At 41.9% G+C, this 23,961-nt stretch overlaps 1 protein-coding gene across 10 annotated transcripts in view; it reads left to right on the forward strand.

Moving 5' to 3' along the window:
- The first annotated feature begins 257 nt into the window (after positions 1-257).
- The window catches only part of LOC105498090 (Fc receptor like 5), a 43,024-nt gene continuing 19,320 nt past the window's right edge, over positions 258-23,961 (forward strand). For 3 of the 10 annotated variants that reach the window (XM_011769933.3, XM_024798051.2, XM_011769936.3), the window contains exons 1-8: positions 3,306-3,614; positions 4,822-5,076; positions 6,594-6,845; positions 7,126-7,410; positions 8,534-8,812; positions 12,293-12,571; positions 15,723-16,001; positions 23,013-23,291. In XM_011769933.3, coding sequence (XP_011768235.2) covers positions 3,557-3,614; positions 4,822-5,076; positions 6,594-6,845; positions 7,126-7,410; positions 8,534-8,812; positions 12,293-12,571; positions 15,723-16,001; positions 23,013-23,291 — 1,966 coding nt within the window. In that variant the 5' untranslated portion in view covers positions 3,306-3,556. The other 7 variants (XR_011615843.1, XM_011769930.2, XM_071083138.1 and 4 more) reach the window with 5 other exon arrangements.

Consider the following 23,961-nt stretch of genomic DNA (forward strand, 5'->3'; position numbering starts at 1 on the left):
CATTGTACGGAAGAATCAGAATATTCTTAAACAGTCTCCATATTGTGGTTTTTTGTTTTGTTTCCAGTGTGTAGGCAATAATGAATGCTACAATAAACGTTCTTATAGAACTCTCTTCAGATACTTCCTTCAGGGTAATTTCCCAATAGCAAAAATGTAGGGTCAAGGGTATTTGATTTTTTAAAACCTTAACTTTTTTTTTTCTTTGATCATCGGACAGGAAACTCTGATTAGTAGCCGAAGATGGGTATTCCCACTTCCTTTTTTCTAATTCACTAATGTATTCTGCTGTTTTTGAGAGCGCAACTTCTCGGATGTGCTCCTTGGAGCTGGTGTGCAGTGTCCTGACTGTAAGATCAAGTTCAAACCTGTTATTTCTGAGAAAACTTCTCTTTTGATCTCAGCCCTTGGTGGTCCAGGTCTTCATGCTGCTGTGGGTGATACTACTGGTCCTGGGTGAGTAAAAGGGCTCACGATGGGACCTGGGTGGGGTCGGGACAGCTTCTCTCTCCACCACAGGCCTGGTCCTTTCTTCAGCACAGCCCCTGCTGAGAGAATTTTTCCTACATTAGGAGACTGTGTTTTTGAACTTGGCTCTGCAGCTCAGGGCTTTCTCTTGAGGCTGAAGAAAATGGCCACAGCTGGAAGGAATTTTCAGTCTTACAGAGTAGGAAGCCACAGTAACCACGACAGTTAAAATTTCATTTTTTTTTTCTTTAAAAAGAACTTCATGAAGTCCAGAAAATGTTTCATGTTTGTTTGTTCATATCATCTTATTCATAGAAGAGCCCACTGTCCTCTCTGTAGAGGAGATGTGTTTACTCTTTGTATGACAAGGCCAGATCCTGGTCCCAAGCATGAGAGGGCAAGATTTCTAACAAGAAAGACAGCTCTTTCTCTTGCACATAATTGCAAAACACTGCAGCAATGGGTTAAGAATATGGTGTGGAAGAGAGGGGTCGGTGGACAAAGCAAGGACAAGTCTAAAGCACATGACTTTCTCTTTGTCCCTGTGGGTGTGTATAAGTCTCTATCAACTCGTATGTGCAAACTGGTTGATTTTTACTAACGTTTAAATATTGGAATTAAATATGCTTATTTATTTGTTCAGCAAATGTGTTTAGTCATATCTACGCACAGTATTGTACCAAGTGCTGAACAATGAGAGTCCATAGGAGACACTATGTCTGTGTTCTGGAAGGTCATGACATAGAAAGGCTCCCAGCAAGGCCAATGTACTTTCAAGCAGCTATGCAACAAGATCCCAGTTAAGTAATTGTCCAGGCAAAGTTACCAATGAATGCTGTAGGCAGATAATAAACTGTATTCAAAATAGCTAGTGAAGACTTCATGAAACTTAGAGGTGAGTAGGAGCTAGAGGAGCAGAAATGGAGCAGGCATAATATAAGAAACGAGGACCCCAAAGTTGGAAGATGCATGGACTATAATTCCTGAAGTAGGAACACCTCTCAATTATGGCCCCACACATTGTGGGTAATGGCCAGGTCCTGAGCATGAGAGGGCAAAATTTATAACATGGGCTCTGGGGTCAAACAGGATCTAGGTTCAAAACTTCATCCCGCCACCTACTGGCTACCAGATTCCTGGTTTACAAAATGGGGTTAATCCTAGCACTTACCTCATAGGGTTATTGACATGGTTATATGAAATAACCTATGTAAATGCAGACCATATAGAAACCACTCACAAAAATACTAGCTTCATTTAAAACAATGCAAAGACCAAAGAAGCCAAAATATTCAGGTGAATGGTGAATAATTTGTTGTTCTCAGTAAAACACTTAAGTTTGGATAAGTCTCCAACAGCCTCATGTGGACGGGGATGATGTGTCTCTCACACACTCCTGGATTTCTATTGCCTTGCTCTGGAGCATGATTGGCATTCCAAAATTGTGTTGAATAAATAAATCAACCCATATGCAGAATATATATTCAATTGATAAACATGCCAGTTTTGTGTCCTCTCTCTCTTCATTACCCATTTCTCAAATCTCTATTCTTCTACCTCTATATTATTAACCTAGTTCTTTAATTAATTCATTATACAACAAAAATATATTTAGTGAATATTAAAGGAACATCTTTTATATGCCAGTCACTGTTATAGGTCTTGGAGGATATATGGCAAACGTAAGAAAAGTCCTAGATCTCATACAGCTTGCATTATAGAGAAGGGAAAATAAACAAGCAGATAATGAAGATAATTTTGGAAAAACACTCTGAAAAAAATTACACATTACCATCTCTTGGGCTGAGTATCAGGTCTAAATAATCTGAGCCTCAGTTTATTGTTTAAAAATTAGGCATGATGATAATGAACCCTTGGATTCAATGATCTCATGAAAAGAGTATAGCCTGGAGTCTGGTGCCCAAGGAAGGCTTAATTCGCGTCCATAATCTTGCCCTGCCTTCTATTCAGTCTCCCTACTTCATATTATCCCATTAAATTCTGTCCACTGACAGAGTGCTCCATGAAAGTTTCAAATTCTAACCTTGTCAATCTCCCCTTGAAACCATTGCATGACTCCTTATGACTTTTATAATAAAATTAGAGCCACTTACTCAGGCCCTGCATGCTTCTCTTATCTTATTTCCCCCAACCCTCCCAACTCCTGAGCACCAATGTCCTTTCTCCACCTCTGTGCCCTTTCTACTTTGATTACCCTCTGCATCGCCTCTTACCATACACAAATGCTAACATCCACCTGCAGACTCATGTTCTCACTCACAGTTTTGTGAAGTATCATCTCCTTCAGGTACCTTCAAGGATCCACCTATCCTGTTCAACACATGTACACACAAACACACACTCTACACACACACATATATCCTACACACTGGGCTAGGTGGCCCTTCTGCCCCCAACATACCCCATGTGTATTTCTGTTATTGCACTTACACCCTGTGTTATATTATTTTAAATCGTGTTTCTGTTTTTCCACTAGTCAACTTCTTGATGGCAGATATCTTTTTTTTTTTTTTTTTTTTTTGAGACGGAGTCTCAGGCTGTTGCCCAGGCTGGAGTGCAGTGGCGCGATCTCGGCTCACTGCAAGCTCCGCCTCCCGGGTTCCCGCCATTCTCCTGCCTCAGCCTCCTGAGTAGCTGGGACTACAGGCGCCCACCACCGCGCCCGGCTAATTTTTTTTTTTTGTATTTTTAGTAGAGACGGGGTTTCACTGTGGTCTCGATCTCCTGACCTTGTGATCCGCCCGCCTCGGCCTCCCAAAGTGCTGGGATTACAGGCTTGAGCCACCGCGCCCGGCCGCAGATATCATTTTTAAAATACATTGTAAAAGTCCAAATACCATGCCATCTATATGTATATAATGTATGTGTGTATATATATGTATGTATATATATCTGTATAGATGTGTGTATATATTTTTGTATATATGTGTGTGTATATATATATCTGTATATATATATATACACACTTGATGAATAATTATTAGAGTTTTTAAATGAATTTTTTAAAGGGACAAGTAATACCTGCATGGGTTAAAAAAGGGAATTATCTTCTTCAAACAAAATAATCATGGTTCTGTGCTCATCTCTGGCTCTTATTTTTGCAGCTCCTGTCAGTGGACAGTTTGGTGAGTTCTCCTGTCTTTGTCTCTTCAGCGTCTCTGGTTGAGTGTCTCTTCCTAATCAATAGAGAACATTTGTGATGGCTGCCTGAGATCTCTAATATCTCCTGCTTTCTCGCTGAGGTCTGCAGGGATTTGAAAGTGATGCCTGGTTTTTTGGCATCTCCCAAGGGCCAGGAGAGCTCCATGGTCACCCTCTGACCCTCCCGGGGGGAAGGGGTGAATGCCCAAGCAGCTCCTGGCCTTTGCTAAGCCCTGCATTTACTGTTATTGCCAACAGATCCCATTTAGCCAGGCAGGACATCTTCAACTCCACGGCAAGTGTGCTGGACTCAGGATAGGATCCTCTCCCATCAGCAAGCCAGAAAAATCCCCAAAAACATCCCACTCTGCTGATGCCAGCAGGAATGCTGCATTCTCTGCAGCTTTGGAGTAAAATCCTCCTGGACATCCAACAACTGGGTCCTCACAAAAAAGAAAGGCACAGAAAGGGGAGATAGGGGAGAAGACAAGTTATCTGCATCCCACATTTAATTAGTTCTGGCTCTTACTGCCATTCCTTTGGCTCAGAGTGGATGATTGAGAACCCAAGAGTAGCAAGAACCCTCTACAACCCCTCTCCTTGTCCAAATCAGTGGTCCCAGCTGTAACCTTGTCCTAGTCACCTCTGGATGCCAGTGAGTGACTTGCCCCTTCCTTGCTCTGCCACAATTAGCTATGATGGGGTTCTTCTGGGCACTTGAATCACCATCTACAAAATGAAGATGTTAGGTAAGTTGAGGTCTCGAGGCTTTCTCAGGGACAAATCCTAAGATAATATGATTTATTCTCTTAGGGAAAGTGCAAAATTGTGATTTTAACATCACCTTTGGAGTTTCTTATGAGTGTTTGAACATGATGAAATGGCAGCGCAGCATTGATTTTCTCTGGGACCCACTTCCATGTAAGGCTACTTAACTGTGATATTTGATGGTGAATCCTGCTGGTGTCACCCTTCTGAAATCATTTTGCCCATTGCCATCCCCTGGGCAATTTCTCCCTTGGGTGAGATGAGGGCCACTGGCTGACAGGGAGCTTTGAGCTATCAGTGACCCTCCCCGAGGACCTCTTTCAGATCCTCCAAACCCAGGTCCTTCAGGCTATGCAGCAGGAGGCCCTGAGGCTGGGCCTGCAGGTGCCTCCACCTCAGACTCCTTTTCTCTTTCCTCTTCAGTAAGGACATACAAGTCCATTATTTTCCTCCAGCCTCCATGGACCACAGTCTTCCGAGGAGAGAGAGTGAATCTGACTTGCAAGGGATTTGGCTTCTACTCATCACAAAAAACAAAATGGTACTATCGGCACCTTGGGAAAGAAATATCGAGAGAAACCCAAAAAAATACCCTTGAGGTTCAGGAATCTGGAGAGTACAGATGCCAGGCCCAGGGCTCCCCTCTCAGTAGCCCTGTGTCCTTGGACTTTTCTTCAGGTGAGAGAGCATGAAAGATGCACCAACTTTAGAAATCAATTCAGCCCATGTTTCTCTCTAGCTGTTATTACTGTTTCCCTCAGACCCTTCATGAGTGGACAATTTTATTTCACACTATGGTAAGACAGGGAGAGAGTAAAAAGCTCAGAATACAACCAGACAGGGAATGGAATTAGCTGCTTAATTTTAAACATTCAAATGAATAAAATTTTTACTTGAGTAGATTAATGTCTCTGCACCTGTGGTTCTTGAAGTTTGATTTGAGTGAGAAAGCCTGGGCAGCTTATCAATCATAGAGACACTCAGGACCTACCTATGCTTATTCAATCAAAATCTATAGAAGTGAGGTCCATTAATTTGCATTTTTTACAAGGTTCTCGGGTACCAGAAAGCCTGAGGACTAATTTATTTGAATGGTTCCTGAACAGTTTTTTGGTTTTGTTTTGTTTTGTTTTGTTTTTTGAGATGGAATCTCGCTCTGTCACCCAGGCTGGAGTGCAGTGGCGTTATCTCGGCTCACTGCAACTTCCGTCTCCCGGGTTCAAGCAATTCTCCCACCTCAGTATCCCTGGTAAGTAGGACTACAAGAGCCCGCCATCAGGCCTGGCTAATTTTTGTATTCTTAGTAGAGATGGGGTTTCCTCATGCTGCCCAGGCTAACGCTGAACTCTTGGGCTCAAGTGATCTGCTCACCTGGGCCTCTCAAAGTGCTGGGATTACAGGTATGAGCAGCAGCACCCGGCCTCTGTGTCTAGTTTTAAGCCATATTATTTACTTGGAATAATAAGTGGCAGGAGAATTGTTCATACTTATGGGTACATAATGCATAGGTAGATAAATATACAGAGAAAGAAAGATAAAGGAAGAGACATTTCCTTTTTTGTCCTAAAGCCACGTGTTTTGAAGTTGAAGTTATATCATTTTTTAAGGTAGTGGGAGCAGTGTACCAGCAAGGAATAAATAAAATGCTTATACTCTTTGATTTAACAATCCCTCTCTTAAGAATTTACCTACTGAAACAATCATAGATGTACACCCCTGAAAATGGCAGACCTTGACATGGTTTAAAAAAAGAACAGTCATTAAAGAAATTACATTACTGCCAGGGAAGGAAAACTTTATGAACATTAAAAATCAGGTTCAATAGTGATACTAATGACATAGGAAAGTGTTCATAGCATAGTAAGTGAAAGTTATCAAATCTACAAATATTATTATTATTCCATAAAATAAATACACATGAGCTCTCAAGTACTTGAAAGTGGAAGAGAAAGCTGGAAAAACATATGCCAAAATGTGGGTGGTGAGATGATAGGTGATTTTACCTACATTTCTGCTTTTCACTTTTCTCGAGGTGTATGTGTTCATTTCTAAATCAGAAAAAAAGAAGTGATAATTATTTTAAGAGTTCTTTTTCCCAACCCATTTTTTTAAAAATAAAATCTTCTTGGAAAAACAATGAAAAGAAAGGGGAAACAATGGGATGCACCAAATAACTACTGTTGTGTTTCTCATAGCTTCGCTGATCCTGCAAGCTCCACTTTCTGTGTTTGAAGGAGACTCTGTGGTTCTGAGGTGCCGGGCAAAGGCAGAAGTAACACTGAAGACTACTATTTACAAGAATGAAAATGTCCTGGCATTTCTTAATAAAACAACTGACTTCCATATTTCTCATGCAAGTCTCAAGGACAATGGTGCATATCGCTGTACTGGATATAAGGAAACTTGTTGCCTTGTTTCTTCCAACACAGTCAAAATCCAAGTCCAAGGTAAGGCATTATTTTGTGAAGTGAGTTGGTCAAAAGGAGACTCCTTGGGGTCACAGAGATAGAACAGGAGGAAAAGGGTGGACTGGAATACCACTAAACTACAGGCCACGTGCCTGCAAGGACCAGAGCAAGTATAGTAGTGCTTTGGGCTGAAGGAAGCTAGGGATCAATGACATCCCTTTCTTTGCCTGCTTTTGGATGTGCTGCTGCTTGAAGTTTGTTTTTCTCCAAAGCACTTCCAGCCTCATTGCTCTAGGACTGTTGTGATTCTTCTCTCTAGAGTCATTTACACGTCCAGTGTTGAGAGTCAGCTCCTTCCAGCCCATCAGCGGGAGCCCAGTGACCCTGACCTGTGAGACCCAGCTCTCTCTAGAGAGGTCAGATGTCCCGCTCCAGTTCTGCTTCTTCAGAAATGACCAGATGCTGGGATCAGGCTGCAGCCTCTCCCCGAAGTTCCAGATTACTGCCATGTGGAGTAAAGATTCAGGATCCTACTGGTGTAAGGCAGCAACAATGTGTTATAACACCACATCTAACAGCTTGAGATCCTGGATACAGGTGCTGAGTAAGTGTTGGTGGAATCTGAGATTTGCTGCAGAGAGGGCTGGAAAAGTGGGACAGAGCTGCATATCAGCTTGGGTCACCAGTCTCTATAGAAAAAACTCATACCTGTGAGAATGGGAGTTGTGCAAGCAAAGAGACCTTTACTCTTATGGGCATCTTAAAAGAGTTTAGACCCAGGAAAATCCAAGAAAAGAAAGGTCTATTTTTTTTTCTTTCAATGCCATTAAATACAAGTCTTTCTTTTCTCTCACAGGCCTCTCTTCCCTGACATCATTTTTTTTCTTCTAGGCCCATAGGGATAAGCCATGGGCTGTGGCATAGCTCTCTGACTCTGGGGTACAGAGGGATCTGTTGTCCCAATTAACATTACTTATTGACAATAACCAATGTGAAAATTTCTGTAGGATACAAAGACAGGTTGCAACATCATAGTTACTCCAAATATGTAATTCTGGAGGTTTACCATTCCCTAGTTATGAGTATAAATATGCACCCCAGATTACATCACCTCCCTTACTAGTATACAGCACCATCCTTCCCCCAAAGCTATTGTGGTAGTTACAGTGATGAGGGAAAAACAGCTTCTGTAGAGCCCTGTGTCACCCCTCCACTCATGGCAAACTCCAGGCTCACTTCTAAGGAGACAATGTGATCATCACCAGAGTAGGAGTCAGGACACCAACTCTGGCCCTGGCTGGCCCTGAAAACAGCCTACACAGGCAGGTCTCCTCATCTCTCTCTGACTCAGTTTTCTCACCTGTAAATAAAGAATGTCAGTCTGGGCCAAGGGAGAGAGTAGGAGCAGGAGAAAAAGCTCTAGAAGACTATGCTAATCTTTAAGGAAACACTACCAACGGCAAACAAATCCCTGAGGCCAATGCAAGTGAAGGAGAAATGAACAGGAATAGGAAAGAAGACTCATAATAATTGGGCACTCCAGGTGCAACGTTTCATAGTCATAGGGCAGAGGGAAGGAGCAAGAAGCAGGTGCAGGAAAGGGTGTGTGGTTCTGATGGCAGCAAGGTAAGGGTGGAGACTGGAGATTGGGCATTTGCATTGGCCATGCCTTGGAATCTACAGTAAGAGGCAAAAGCAATTCTTGACTAATTTTTTCTCTTGCTCAGTCCCCGCATCTCATCCTGTCCTCACTCTCAGCCCTGAAAAGGCTCTGAATTTTGAGGGAACCAAGGTGAAACTTCACTGTGAAACCCAGGAAGATTCTCTGCGCACTTTGTACAAGTTTTATCATGACGGTGTTCCCCTGAGGTACAAGTCAGTCCGCTGTGAAAAGGGAGCATCCATCAGCTTCTCACTGACTACAGAGCATTCAGGGAACTACTACTGCACAGCTGACAATGGCCATGGTGCCAAGCCCAGTGAGGCTGTAAGCCTGTCAGTCACTGGTAAGCCCTGGGTTCCTGCCAACCACCCACCCCTGGCCAAGAGTCCTGTCTCACCCCGCCCTTCAGAAATCAGCATGTACCTTCCAGTATCCTCGGTTTCTTTCTTGGGAAAACCTAATGTCCTCCTCCACTCTCTGGCTCACTGAACCAGCTGTCTGCCTCTTGAGTCTCGTTGCATTGCAATCTGGGTGTCTTCATACCCCTGCCTGATGGTGCAGTGGCTTTCTCTCCCCTGGTCACCAATTTCTGAGAAGCCAGGTGCTTTTCTTGTGCTTTCCACTTGTCCTCTGGCTCCCCAGATGCCTGATTTTCATTCACTATATTATTCTCAGTAAACACAGACTCAATTTCCAGGAGCACAGAGGTATCTCCTGTTCTGTTAATATCAGACATTAATCAATAAACCAGAGGCAAAGACAGGTAAGACACAAAGACAAGTCTCTGGATCATAGTTAACCCAGCATGTCCTTCTTGCTCAAGCCTTTTTTGGAGTTGATTGGGCAGTAGGTAAGAAAGGCACAGACAATGGTGGGCTTGGGGCAGGCCAGGAGGAAGTTTCACCTCTGCTTGCTTGGCTTGATGCCCTCAGAGCTATTCAGGTACCAATTCAGCTGCCAATGAGTTATGACATCAAAAGGTTTCCATTGAGCTTTGGATCTCAGTTTTGAACCATCCATGCATGACTGAATGCCAGGTCCAATGTTGAAGGAGATAGTGTGATTTGGGCCTATACTGGTGACAGAGAGTCCAGTCTTGGTTGGGCCTGGAAGCAACATCAGTTTTCTCTCCTGTAAAACAATAATACCAGCTTGGAAGACAAGCAAGAATCCAGTGCCTCCCACAGGGATGTGTGAGATTATAAAGGAGAGGACCAGGGAACCCAGGGGGAGACATCAAATGACACAGAAAGAGAACAGTGTCCCTGACATTCAGAGGCCCAAGGAAAGTGGAGACAGTGACATCATGATCAAACACGCTCAGAGCTGTATCAAATTCTATTCAATGATTCATTCCTTCACCTAATAAATACTGATTGCATATATTCCGTGAACCAGACTGTACTGACATCTAAGGATGCATCTGAGAATATACTAACCTGGCCCTGCCCACACAGTTGGTAGAGGCTAATAGCAAATGCAAACAAGTAATAGAGAAAACATCAACCTGAGGATAAAAGTACCTGGTGGCTGCAGGAGCAGATGGAAAGGCAACCAATCTGAGTTGGGAAGTGAGAAAAATTTCTTGGAAGAGCTCATGTGTGAGTTGAGACCTGAGGATGAGTGGGAACATTTCAGGAGAAGAAGATTGTGGTGAGGGAGGGAGGTCATGATCCAGGAACTGGAGGGACAGTCAGCTCTTGGTGACTGTAGCACAGACTGAACAGTGGAGAAAGGTAGGATAAGGTTGCAGAGGAAGGTATGGTTAGACCATACTTAGAAGCAGAGTAAGGGCTTGGGCCATATTCTGCAAGGCAATCTGGGCCCCATGAATGGTTTAAATCTTGGGGAACACCTCCCTAGCAGCACAGTGAGGAACGAGTCATAGAGCAGACAGTTTGGGGAGCAGCCAGGAGTGAAGGGGAGGGCTCATCAAGAGAGTGTCCAGTTGGACAGCACTCCCAGGCCAGTCCCAGTGGACGAGATGGGACTTGAGAAGAGGCACTGTGAGAGTGTGCCCCACTGTCACCAAGGGCAGACTGTGTTCTAAGCAGAAGAGAGGGAGCCAGTTTGGATAAGGCAAAGCTAAGAGATGATGGAAGATAAAAACTGAGTCACATCCAGTGAATTTTGCCACAAAGTACTCTTTGGCAGACGACAGAGTAGAATCAGAATACCTCAGTTTGACTGCTGCCTCTTCACTTACTAGGGGTCCTTCACCCACTTGGGTCCTCAGCATCTTCATCTGTGAAATAGGGACAACAATTGTACCCACTTCAATGAATTGCTTTGATGATTAAATAAGTGTCTCTCTATATATCAATACTTACAAATTACATCCAACAAATATACACACACCAGAACTTAAAGACACCATAGTGTCATTATAACAAACATCTATTTTATTATTTTTATCATTTTCACAATAATTATATTCAGAAACATGAAAATCCACTTTAGTAGATTGTTGGGGATAAAATCCGAGTTGTAATAGACAAAGCATGCATATGAGATATGAGATAAAGAAGTAGAGATGTTAAAGGTAGGTCACTTCTTCCAGAAGACTGACTACAGAAAGGTGGAGAAACCGACTGTGAGGAACTTCAAATGCAAATGGGGTTGTTTTTCTATTGTCTGATGGTTTTTTTTTTTAACATGGAGTGGGTTAAACACATGCAAATGGTGTTTGCAAGAAGCCAGTAGAGGTAAGAATGCTTTATCTAGGACAGAGGCAGGTGTGCACAGGATGAAGAGTCAGAAGAAAATCCCCCTAGGCAGGCCAAAGAGGGCTCTTCTATGGTCTCAGGGCACAGGATGGAGTGAGGAGCTGCTGTGGGTAAGGGTGTGATTCCGCTCCTGGAAAGACAAGGAAATTCTTCTTTGAGAGTAACATCTCTCCACAAGAGAGGCAGATCATACAACAAGGGGAACTGGGAGAGGAGAAAAGACAAGAGGTCTGGTGGAAAAGGAAGAGACAGGGAATGACTAGCAAGAGGACAGGGGAGCCGGTGAGAGCAGCCTGGGAAGTGGCTGGGTCACCCTGTGGGTGGGTGGAGCCTGGAGACTGTGGACTGGAGACTGAACATCTGCACTGGGGAAATGTTGAATCTGTGAACCAAAACCTATCTGAGACAGGTCTCAATCAATTTGGATAGTATATTTTGCCGTGGTTAAGGATATGTGCCCCGGATTCAGCTCCCTGCCTTCTCCAAAGATGATTTTGAGGGTTTCAATATTTAAAGGTGAAAGGGCAGATACTGGAGAAAAAGGAAGACATTTTTTTAAAAGTATGTGTAGATAACAGACAAACAGCTGCATTCTTTTGAGTCTTTGATCAGCCTTTAGCAGAATACACAATTTACATGTGAGAGAGGGGCAGAGAAATAGTCAATGCTGTCTTCCTCTAGCCCAGTGAGTCTGCATTTTTAAATCAGGGAAACAATCAGATATGCATTTGTCTCCTATAAGCAGGGATGACTGAAAGTTCTGTCTTTTGTCCCACACCTGTGAAAATCAGCTATCAATTTACATTGTTAGGGTAAAACAGAACCATTTAAAACAGAACCATTTTAGGGTAAAGAGCTTGAGGCCCACAAAGAAATATTTCAGTGGACAAATTTTGAGGGAGGTATGTAGCTTTTTAAAAAGTCTTTGAAGTTATCTTATTAAGAAATAAAATAAAAGGCAGGTTTGCCTGAAACAGTTCTCAGCTTGACTTTTCCCTTTGGCTTAGTGATTTGGGGTTCCCAAGATTTATTTTCCTTTTACAAAATCTACAGCAAGCGGCAGAAACAAATCTTGACTAATTTTTTCTCTCTCTCAGTCCCTGTGTCTCGCCCTGTCCTCACCCTCAGCTCTGCAGAGGACCTGATTTCTGAGGGAGCCAAGTTGACACTTCACTGTGAAGCCCAGAGAGGTTCACTCCCCATCGTGTACCAGTTTCATCATGAGAATGCCTCCCTGGGGAATAGGTCGGCCCACTCTGCAGGAGGAGTGGCCATCAGCTTCTCTCTGACTACAGACCATTCGGGGAACTACTACTGCACAGCTAACAATGGCTTTGGCCCCCAGCGCAGTGAGGCAGTGAGCCTCTCCGTCACTGGTAAGCCCTGGGTTCCTGCCAATCACCCACCCCTGGCCGAGAGTCCTCTCTCACCCAGTCCTTCAGAAGTCAGCATGTACCTTCCGGTTTCCTCTGCTTCTTCTTTGGGACAACCTAATGTCCTCCTCCACTCTCTGGCTCACTGAACCTGCTGTCCACCACTTTCAGCCTTGTCTCACTGCAGCCTGGGTGCCTTCCTACCCCTGCCTCATGATGCAGCACTTTCTCTTCCCTGGTCCTCAAATTCTGAGCAGTCAATTGCTTTTCTCGTGCTCTCCACTTGTCCTGTAGATCTGCCAGATGCCTGATTTTCATTCACAAAATTATTCTTAGTAGATATAGACTCAGACTCAGTTCCCAGGAGCACAGAAATGTCCCCTGTCTGATTAATATCAGACCTCAATGAATAACCAGATGCAATATCATGTGAGACACAAGGACAAGTCACTGGATCATAGTTAACCCAACATGTCTCCCTTGCTCAAGCCTTTTTTACAGTTGATTGGGCAGTCGGTAAGAAAGGCACAGACCGCGGCAGGCTGGGAGCAGGCCAGGAGACAGCTTCACCTCCAGTTGCTTGGCTTAGTGCCCTCACGGCTATTCAGGTAGCTGTCAAACAGTTATGACATCAAAAAGGTTTCCTTTGAGCTTTGGATCTCAATTTTGAACCATCCATGTGTGGTTAAATGGCCAGGTCCAATGCTGAAGGAGACAGTGTAATTTGGACCTACATTGGAGACAGAGAGTCCAGTGTTGGTTGGGCCTGGAAGTGGCCTCAGTTTCCTCTCTTGTAAACCAATAATACCAGCTCAGAAGACAAGCAAGAATCCAGTCCCTCCCACAGGGATGTGTGAGATTATAAAGGAGAGGACCAGGGAACCCAGGAGGAGACATCAAATGACATAGAAAAAAAGCAATGTGCCTAACATTCAGAGTCCCAAGGAAAGTGGAGACAGTGACATCATGATCAAACACACTCAGAGATGTTTAAAGTCCTATTCAAAGACTCACTTCTTCACCTAATAAATACTGATTGCATCTATTCCATGGACCAGACTGTACTGACATCTAAGGATGCATCTAAGACTACACTGACCTGGTCCTGCCCACACAGTTCATAGGGGCTAATGGCAAAGGCAGACAAGTAATAGAGAAAACATCAACCTAAAGTTAGAAGCACCTGGTGGCTACAGGAGCAGATGGAAATGCATGCCAATCCGAGTTGGGAAGTGAGAAAACAATTCTTGGAATTTGAGATAAGACCTGAAGGAGAAGGGTATTGTGGTGAGGGAGGGAGGACACTTTCCAGGAACTGGAGAGGGGTCAGTTCTTGATGACTGAAGAAGCATAGACAGAACAGTAGAGAAAGGAAGGACAAGGTTGGGGAAGACGACATCATTAGAACCTACTTAGAAGCAGAGTAAGGGCTTGGGTCATATTCTGCAGGGCAATCTGGGCTCTATGAAGGTTTTAAATGTTGGGAAAACCACTCCAGCAGTACAGTGAGGAACAGGTCATAGAGCAACCTGTTTGAGGAGCAGCCAGGAGTGAAGGAGAGGGCCCAACAAGGGAGTGCCCAGTTGGACAGAACCCCCAGTCTAGTCCCAGTAGAGGAGATGGGACATGAGAAGGAAGGCCTCTGGCCGAGGGAAAAGGCACTCACTATGAGAGTGTGCCCCACTGTCACTAAGGGTAGAACATGTTCTAAGCACATGATAATGAGCCAGTTTGGATAAAGCAAAGCTAAGAGATGATGAAAGATAAAAACTGAGTCACAGCTGGGAGCAGTGGCTCGTGCCTATAATTCCAGCACTTTGGGAGGCTGAAGATGGGTGGATCACCTGAGGTCAGGAGTTTGAGACCAGCCTGGCCAACATGGTGAAATCCTGTGTCTACTAAAAATACAAAAATTAGCCAGATGTGGTGGTGGTTGCCTGTAATGCCAGCTACTTGGAAGGCTGAGGCAGGAGAATCGCTTGAACTCAGGAGGCAAAGTTTGCAGTGAGCTGAGATCATGCCACTGAACTCCAGCCTGGGCGACAGAGTGAGACTCCATCTCAAAACAAAACAAAACAACAAAACAAAACAAAAAAACTGAGTCACATCCGATTAATTTAGCCACAAAGTACTCTTTGGCAGGAGAACACAGACTAGAACCAGAATATCTGGGTTTGACTGCTGCCTCTTCACTTACTAGCTGTGTGACTCAACCACTCGTGCCTCAGTATTTTCATCTGTGAAATAGGGACAACAATAGTACCTACCTCACTGAATTGTTTTGATGATTAACTTAGTGTCTGTATACGTATAGATATTCACAAATTACATCTGACAAATATATACACACCAGAACTTAAAGGCACTATAGTGTCATTATAATAAATATCTTTTTTATTTTTATCATTATCATCATTACTACATTCATAAACATGAAAAATCAACTCTAGTAGATTATTGTGGGTAAAAACTGAGTTGTAATGGACAAAATGTGCATATGAGATATGAGATAAAGAAGTAGAGATGATAAACGTAGGTCACTTCTTCCAGAAGACTGTCCACAGAAAAGTGGAGAAACCGACTGTGAGGAACTTCAAATGTAAATAAGGTTGTTTTTGTATTGTCTGTTAGTTTTTCGTATACGGAGATAGTTAAACACATCAAAATGTAGTCTGGAAGAAGCCAATAGAGGTAAGGACTTCATGTCTAGGACAGAGGCAGGTGTGCACAGGTCAAGAGATGTAGGAAGTTCCCCCTTGGAAAGGCCAGGCGTGGCTCTTCCATGGTTGCAGGGAAGCCTGCATGGTTGCAGGAAGAAGTGAGGAGCTGGTGCAAGTGAGTCTGGTGGTGGCAAGACAAGGAATTTCTTCCTTGAAAGCATCATCTCCTCTGCAAAAGGGAGGCAGATCACACTACAAGCGGGGCCATGAGAGAAGAAGAGACTATTGGTCTGCTGGAAAAATGAACAGATGGGAAAGACCAGCATGGCACATAGGGGAGCTGGTCAGAGAAGCCTGAGAAGTTGCTTGGCTGCCCTCCCGGGAGGCGAAGCCTGGAGACGCTGGACTGGAGACTGGGCATCTGCACTGGTCAAGTGTTGAAATCTACAGTAAGAGGCAAAAGAAACTCTTGACTCATTTTTTCTCTTCCTCAGTCCCCGTGTCTCGTCCTGTCCTCACCCTCAGCTCTGCTGAGGCCCTGACTTTTGAAGGAGCCATGGTGACACTTTACTGTGAGGTCCAGAGAGGTTCCCCACGAATCCTATACCAGTTTTATCATGAGGACGTGCCCCTGGGGAGCAACTCAACACCCTCTGTGGGAAAAGTGTCCTTCAGCTTCTCTCTGACTGCAGCACATTCAGGGAATTACTACTGCACAGCTGACAACGGCTTTGGTCCCCAGCGCAGTGAGGCGGTGAGCCTCTTTGTCACTGGTAAGTGCTGGGTTCCTGCCAATCACCCACCCCTGGCTGAGTTCTCTCTCACCCATTCCTTTAAAAATCTGTTTGCACTGTCCAGTTTCCTCCCCCAATCAACTTAATCCCCTTCTTGGCTTCCTCCTCAACTAACTAGCTGGGGTTCTCAGTCCTCATAAGTCCAGGCTCAGCCAGACCCCTAAAATAGCTCAGTAGATTCCCCAGCTTTTACCAAATGAATTTATTTATTGTATTTTCTCCTCATTACTTGTATGTCCTAACAGTATGCTGATTTTTCTTGAGGCACAGAGCGTGTCCTACTTCTCCACTGACATTTACATATTAACTTAGCTACAAGCACAGTCTTGTAGGTAACTGTTGGTCAAGACCTTAAATTCTCCAAAGGATTTCCAATCTTATGGTAGATTTGGAGAAGTCTGCTTGTGAACAAAGGGGGAAATGGCTCCCTAGGAACCAGCTCCTCAAACTTCTGGAGTTTTTATGATCCCTTGTTTTCTAACCCGCTAAAATCAGTATCCTTTTATTGCATTATTTTAAAAAACTGTTGTTGAAGTATGACATACATTCAAGAAACGTGTGCAAATTATATGTGTATGATTTGGTGTCTTTTTAGGAGCTAAGCTGCTTCTATTTTTACTTGAATCTTTGTTTAGTAGAAACTGGGGGAAAGTTTATTTTCTTTTCAGAGAATCAAAATGGTATGATAGAAAAATCTTGAGCCTGATGTGTCAGACATGCCCCTAGTATAACTTGCTGAGTAAAGAGGTTATTTTTAAAATATAAATGTTCTGAGACTACTCCAAAGTCAGAGCCAAATCTATCTAGGAAGCTTCTAGGCTTCATGCATTCTGTATCCCATTACCATGTTTTTATCCATGTTTTACTTTCTTCTCATATTTAGCAGCATCTTAAGCCTCTTTATTTTCTGTTTCTTCACTGTCACCCTTAATGCCAGTGGAATGTAAGCTTCATGAGAACAGAACTGCATCCACCTTGGTCTCCACAACCTCCCTGTGCCTACTCAGTGTTTGGAACACAGTAGGTCCTCAGTCAACATTTGTAATTTAGTGGACAGATGATATGACAGGATGGTAAGAGGGGATTTTTAAAAATCATCTAGCAAAGCCCAAGAGGAAAAAAATCAAAGCTATTTTAGAAATGAAATACAAATTTGAAGCAGTAAGACTAGAATGGATACCTTTGAAAACCTCTAATTGAATGAAGAATCAATCTGAGAAAACAATACAGAATGCAAAGTAGAAAGATACAGAAATAAAGACAAAAATTATAATATGGAAATCAGACAATGGAGCCCCCCAGTTATCCAGTTATGTCGATAATTAAAATGGAGACCTTCAGAAAATTGAACTGAAGGGTAAAATGAAACTCAAAGACGTAGTAGAAATGGTTGAGAAGTAAAGAAAACTTGAATATGTAGATCAGAACATACATGCTGATAAAGTTATTGACCTTTGAGGTTAAAAATATATTTATGTGTTTATGATTATGGGGAAAAAAGCAGTCATCTCAGAAAGAAAAATATCAAGTTAGTCTTAGATTTTGCAGAGCACTCAATACCAAAGAGAGAGGAGTGATGTCCAGACTTGGACCTCCGAGGGAGGAATAATAACTGAAAATTTTATATCAAATCAAAAAGGCATTGTCAAAAATACAAGGATTCGGGAAACTGAGAATGCACTAAGCCTTCTGAAAAATCACCTAATGACAAAATTCAGCCCAACAAGATGTAAATGAAGATAAAGGACTCATAATGAGGAAACTGCACTATGACTTGTTCTCAACCCCAGTTGCACATTACACTCATCAAAGACCTTTGTAAAAGACACATTACTAAGCCTCTCTCCAGACTAATTCAATTCAGGATCTCACAGATGGGGCCACAGAATCAATATTTTTTGACAAAACCACAGGTGAGAATATTGTGTGGACAAGATTGGAAACCACTGATTTAGATATAGAAACAAAGGCTAATCAACTGTGAGAATTATGGTCACAGAATAGAAAGTAACTATTATAAACACTGAAAATGTAAAAAAAAAAAAAATTTGACAAAGAAAAATCAGTTAGAGGAAGGAGAGGAAGTAAAGGAACAATCATTTTCTCATGATTATTATTATTTCAGAGTAAACCGAATTATTTCATAATTCAAACAGAACAGGCAGTTTTTAAAAATTAGTGACATTTCAAAATGTTCATTTTGTAAATCATTTCTGAATACTTTGTCAATAGTAACTCATCATTAATGGCTTATATTTCACTAAAATTCCATGGAAAACCAACTAGTAGCCTGTAGGGTCACATAGGATAGGACAAGTGAATTCTTTGGGTGAAGCAACCATAGATGTTAGGGCTGACCAAAAAATAAATAATAAAAATAAGCCTGTGCAGTGATATGATCACAAATGATCAGGGAAAGAAGAAACAGAAACTCTCATACAAGAGAGTACAAGTTATTACAAGTGTAAATTGGTTCAACCTTTTCTTCTTAATTGACACATTGTAATTGTGTGTATTTATGGAAGTACAATTTGATGTTTTGAGACACATACATGGTATTTAATGACCAAATTAGGATGTTTAATGTACCCATCATCTCATGCATTTATCATTTCTTTGGGATAAAAACATTCAAAAGCCTCTCTTCCAGCTTTTTTGTAATATATTGTAACTGACTGTTAACCATCATCACCCTACTGTCCAATAGAACAGAATTTATTCCTCCTGTCTAATTATAACTTTGTATCCATTGAACAACTTCTCCCTATCCTCCTCTTCCCTCTCCCCTCCCCAGTCTCTGATAACCACAGTTCCACTCTCTGCTTCCATAGTATCAACTTTGGTTTTTTTAGATTCAAAATATGAGTGAAATAATGCAGTATCAGTCTTTTCGTGCCTGCCTAATTTCATTAAATATGACATCCTCCAGGTCTTTTCATATTGCTGCAAATCACAGGATTTCATTATTTTTTATGGCTGAATACTATTCCATTGTGTATATATACCACATTTTATTTATCTATTCATCTGTTGGTGGACACTTAGATTGCTTGTATATCTTGGCTGTTGTGAATAGTGCTGCAACAAACTTGAGAGTGCAGATACCTCTTCAATATAGTGACTTTATTTCCCTTGAATATCCACCCAGCAGTGAAATTGCTGGATAATATGGTAGTTCTATTTTTATTTTATTAGGAAACTTCCGTATTGTTTCGTGTAGTGGCTGTACTAACTTACAATGCCACCAGCAATATAAGGGTTCTGTCCTCTCCACAACCTAACCAACACTTGTTTTCTTTTGACTTTTTGATAACAGTCATTCTAACTGGAGTGAGGTGATACCTCATTAGGGTTTTAATTGTATTTCCCAATAATCAGTGAGATTGACCATTTTTTTCATGTACCTGTTGTCCATTTTTGTGTCTTCTTTAGAGAAATGTCTGTTAAAGTCTTTTGCCCATTTTTTAATCAGCTTGTTTGGTTTTTCCTGTTGAGTTGTTTAAGTTCTTTATATATTCTGGATATTAACACGTCAGACATATACTTTGCAAATGTTTTCTTCTGTCCTATGAGTTGTCTTTTTACTCTGTTAATTGTTTCCTTTGATGTGCAAATTCTTTTCAGCTTGATATAATACCACTTGTCTAATATTTGCTTTTGTTGTCTGTACTTTTGTATTTTAAAAGGTCCAGTCTTTTAGAAGAACAATTAGACATTATGTGTTATTAAAATGTTCGTATGGCCGGGCGCGGTGGCTCAAGCCTGTAATCCCAGCACTTTGGGAGGCCGAGACGGGCGGATCACGAGGTCAGGAGATCGAGACCATCTTGGCTAACATGCTGAAACCCCGTCTCTACTAAAAAATACAAAATAACTAGCCGGGCAAGGTGGCAGGTGCCTGTAGTCCTGGCTACTGGGGAGGCTGAGGCAGGAGAATGGCGTAAACCCGGGAGACGGAGCTTGCAGTGAGCTGAGATCCGGCCACTGCACTCCAGCCTGGGCGACCGAGCGAGACTCTGTCTCAAAAAAAAAAAAAAAAAAATACAAAAATATATCTACAGAATTACTTAATGCTGCATTACTTGACATTCAAGAAACAACAACATCCCAAACATCCATTAATGGGAAAATGCTTAAATGTATTATAGCATATCTATACATTGAAATACTTTGTCATTGTTAAGAATAATCAGGTAGGCCGGGCGCGGTGGCTCACGCTTGTAATCCCAGCACTTTGGGAGGCCAAGGTGGGCAGATCACCTGAGGTTGGGAGTTCAAGACCAGCCTGACCAACATGGAGAAATCCTATCTCTACTAAAAATACAAAATTAGCCGGGTATGGTCATACATGCCTGTAATCCCAGCTACTCGGGAGGCTGAGGCAGGAGAATCGCTTCAACCCAGGCGGCAGAGGTTGTGCTGAGCCGAGATCGTGCCATTGCATTCCAGCCTGGGCAACAAGAGTGAAACTCTGACTCAAAAAAAAAAAAAAAAAAAAAAAGAATAACCAGGTAATATATTTCCAAAACTATCAAGTTGCAAATTTAAAAGTTGTACTTTCTTGTGTCTAAATTATGCTTTAATAAAGATGAGATTTAAAAGTTAGTGATGTAGATTTTTAAGTAATACCACAGAAAGATGTCCATAATGTATTGCTAAGGGGAAAAAGCAGGTTGTAGGCTAGTATATTATTGTGATCCCATGCATGTGTGTGCTTCTAATGTATTTATTTGTCTATGAGTGTACTTATACATAGAAAACATTCTAGAAAGTATCACCAAATACTCCACAGAAGTAATTTCTGAAAAAATAAAGAAAATGGTAAAACTTTTTATTTTTACTTAGATAATTCTGTAAAGTTTGATTTTATTAAATGAAGAGCTGGGTTTTTCTTTCTTTTTTTTTTTTTTTCCAGTAGTTTTGGGGATCAGGTGGTGTTTGGTTACATGAGTAAGTTCTTTAGTAGTAATTTCTGAGATTTTCGTGCACTCATTACCAGAGCAGTGTACACTGAACCCAGTGTGTAGTACTTTATCCCTTACCCCACTCTCACTATTCCACTGAATCCCCAGAATCTATTATATTATTCTTATGCCTTTGTCCTCATAGCTTAGCCCCCACTGAGAAATGAGAACATACAAAGTTTGGTTTTCCATTCCTGAGTTCCTTAGAATAATGGTCTCCAACTCCATCCAGGTTGCTGTGAATACCATTATTTTGTTCCTTTTTATGGCTGAGTAGTATTCCATAGTACACACACACAAACATAGACACACACGTGCATATATATATATCACATTTTCTTTATCCACTCCTTAATTGATAGGCATTTGGGCTGGTTCCATAGTTTGCAATCACGAGTTGTGCTGCTATAAACACGTTTGTAAAAGTGTCTTTTTCATATAAGGACTTCTTTTCCTCTGGGTAGATATCCAGCAGTGGGACTGCTGAATGAAATGGTAGTTCTACTTTTAGTTCTTTAAGGAATCTCCATACTGTTTTCCATAGTGGTTGTAATAGTTTACATTCGCACCAGCAGTGTAGAAGTGTTCCCTTTACAACACATTCATGCCAACATCTATTATTTTTTGTTTTTTTAATTATGACCATCCTTGCAGGAGTAAGGTGGTATCGCATTGTGGTTGTGATTTGAATTTCCTTGATAGTGATGTTAAGCATGTTTACCTGTTTGTTGGCAATTTGTGTATCTTCTTTTGAAATAGTCTATTCATGTCCTTTGCCCAGTTTTTGATGTGATTGCTTGTTTTTTCCTGATTATTTGTTTGAGTTCTTTGTTGATTCTGGATACTGGCCCCGTATCAGATGCATAGTCTGTGGATATTTTCTCCCACTCTGTGGGTTGTCTGTTTACTCTGCTGATTGTTTCTTTTGCTGTGCAGAAGCTTTTTAGTTTAATTCAGACCCATCTATTTATTATTGTTTTTGTTGCATTTGCTTTGGGTTCTTGGTCATAAACTCTTTGCCTAAGCCAATGTCTAGAAGAGTTTTTTTAAATGTATGTTCCAGAGTTTATATGGTTTTGGGTCTTAGATTTATGTCTTTGATCCATCTTGAGTTGATTTTTGTATAAGGTGAGAGAGGAGGATCCAGTTTCATTCTTCTACATGTGGCTTGCCAATGATCCCAGCACCATTTGTTGCATAGGGTGTCCTTTCCTCACTTTACGTTTTTGTTCCTTTATCAAAGATCAGTTGGCTGTAAGTATTTGGCTTTATTTCTGTGTTCTCTCCTTCCATTGGTCTACCTGTCTGTTTTTTATACCAGTACCATGCTGTTCTGGTAACTATAGGCTTGTAGTATAGTTCAAAGTCGGGTAATGTGATGCCTCCACATTTGCTCTTTTTGCTTAGTCTTGCTTTGGCTATGTAGGCTCTTTTTTTGTTCCATATGAATATGAGGGGTGTTTTTTCTAGTTCTGTGAAGAATTATGGTGGTGTTTTGATGGGAATTGCATTGAATTTATAGATTGCTTTTGGTAGATGGCCATTTTCACAATATTGATTCTACTCATCCATGAGAATGGGATGTGTTTCCATTTGATTGTGTCATCTATGATTTCTTTCAGCAGTGTTTTGTAGTTTTTCTTATAGATATCTTTCACTTACTTGTGAAGGTGTATTTCTAAGTATTTTATTTTTTTGTAGGTGTCATAAAAAACTTTGAATTTTTTATTTGATTCTCAGCTTGGTCACTGTTGGTATATAGCAGTGCTACTGAGTTATGTACATTGATTTTGTATCCTGAAACTTTACTGAGTTCATTTATCAAATCTAGGAGCTTTTTGGATGAATCTTTAGGGTTGCCTAGGTATACAATCATATAATCAGTGAACAGCAACAGTTTGACTTATTTCTCTTTACCAATTTGGATGTTCTTTATTTCTTTCTCTTGTCTGATTGTTCTGGCTAGGACGAAGAGCTGTTTTTAATTTTAAAAATACATGTGTCCCTAACTCATTTTCTCTCTCAGTTCCAGTGTCTCGCCCCATCCTCACCCTCAGGGTTCCCAGGGCCCAGGCTGTGGTGGGGGACCTTCTGGAGCTTCGCTGTGAGGCCCTGAGAGGCTCTCCCCCGATCATGTACTGGTTTTATCATGAGGATGTCACCCTGGGGAGCAGCTCAGTCCCCTCTGGAGGAGAAGCCTCTTTCAACCTCTCTCTGACTGCAGAACATTCTGGAAACTACTCATGTGAGGCCAACAATGGCCTGGTGGCCCAGCACAGTGATACAGTATCACTCAGTGTTATAGGTAAGTTGACCTAACCAGCAGCACAAAAAGAAACAGACCATCTCCCCCAACTTTACCAGTAGCGAAAATCAGAGGTATGGTTTCTAGAGCCATTTGCTGTGTGACATCCTGTCAGGCTTGGTGCCTATACAGCCTCTATCTCTGAGTTTTCTTTCCTACATGTTCAGGAACTTGCACCTTCCCTTCCCTTGCTGTAATTTTCCTGCTAGCAGCAGTCCAGCCACCATTACCAAAATTACCCTAACATAGGACTAAAGGTTTTCAAAATACAAACTATATTCTGGCCAACAGTGATACTAAGAAAGAAAGTTATAAAGTTCTCTGTGCTTCACCTTGGAAGAGATTTAATTGTGGTTTTCTCTGTCTGCCAATCAATAAAAAGGCCAACACAATTCTCTTATTGACTCACACATTTCTCTCTAGCCTCTCCTGCCCCTGTCCCAGAATGGCTTGGGTTCCCACCCAAGACCATTGTTAGAAGACATCATTCTTCTGCCTCCTTATCTGTTCCTGTTCCATTCAGCAACGTCATGATCTTCCATGCATCCTTGTCACAGGCTGACTCCTAGTATGTCCACTCTCAGTGAAGGCTTTGGCACCTTCAGGCTTCCTCCATACCCCACAATCTGCCATCATTTCCTGACTCTCATGGCCACATGTATGACCCCCT

This window comes from Macaca nemestrina, chromosome 1 (genome assembly GCF_043159975.1).
Source record: "Macaca nemestrina isolate mMacNem1 chromosome 1, mMacNem.hap1, whole genome shotgun sequence".
NCBI classification, from domain to species: domain Eukaryota; kingdom Metazoa; phylum Chordata; class Mammalia; order Primates; family Cercopithecidae; genus Macaca; species Macaca nemestrina.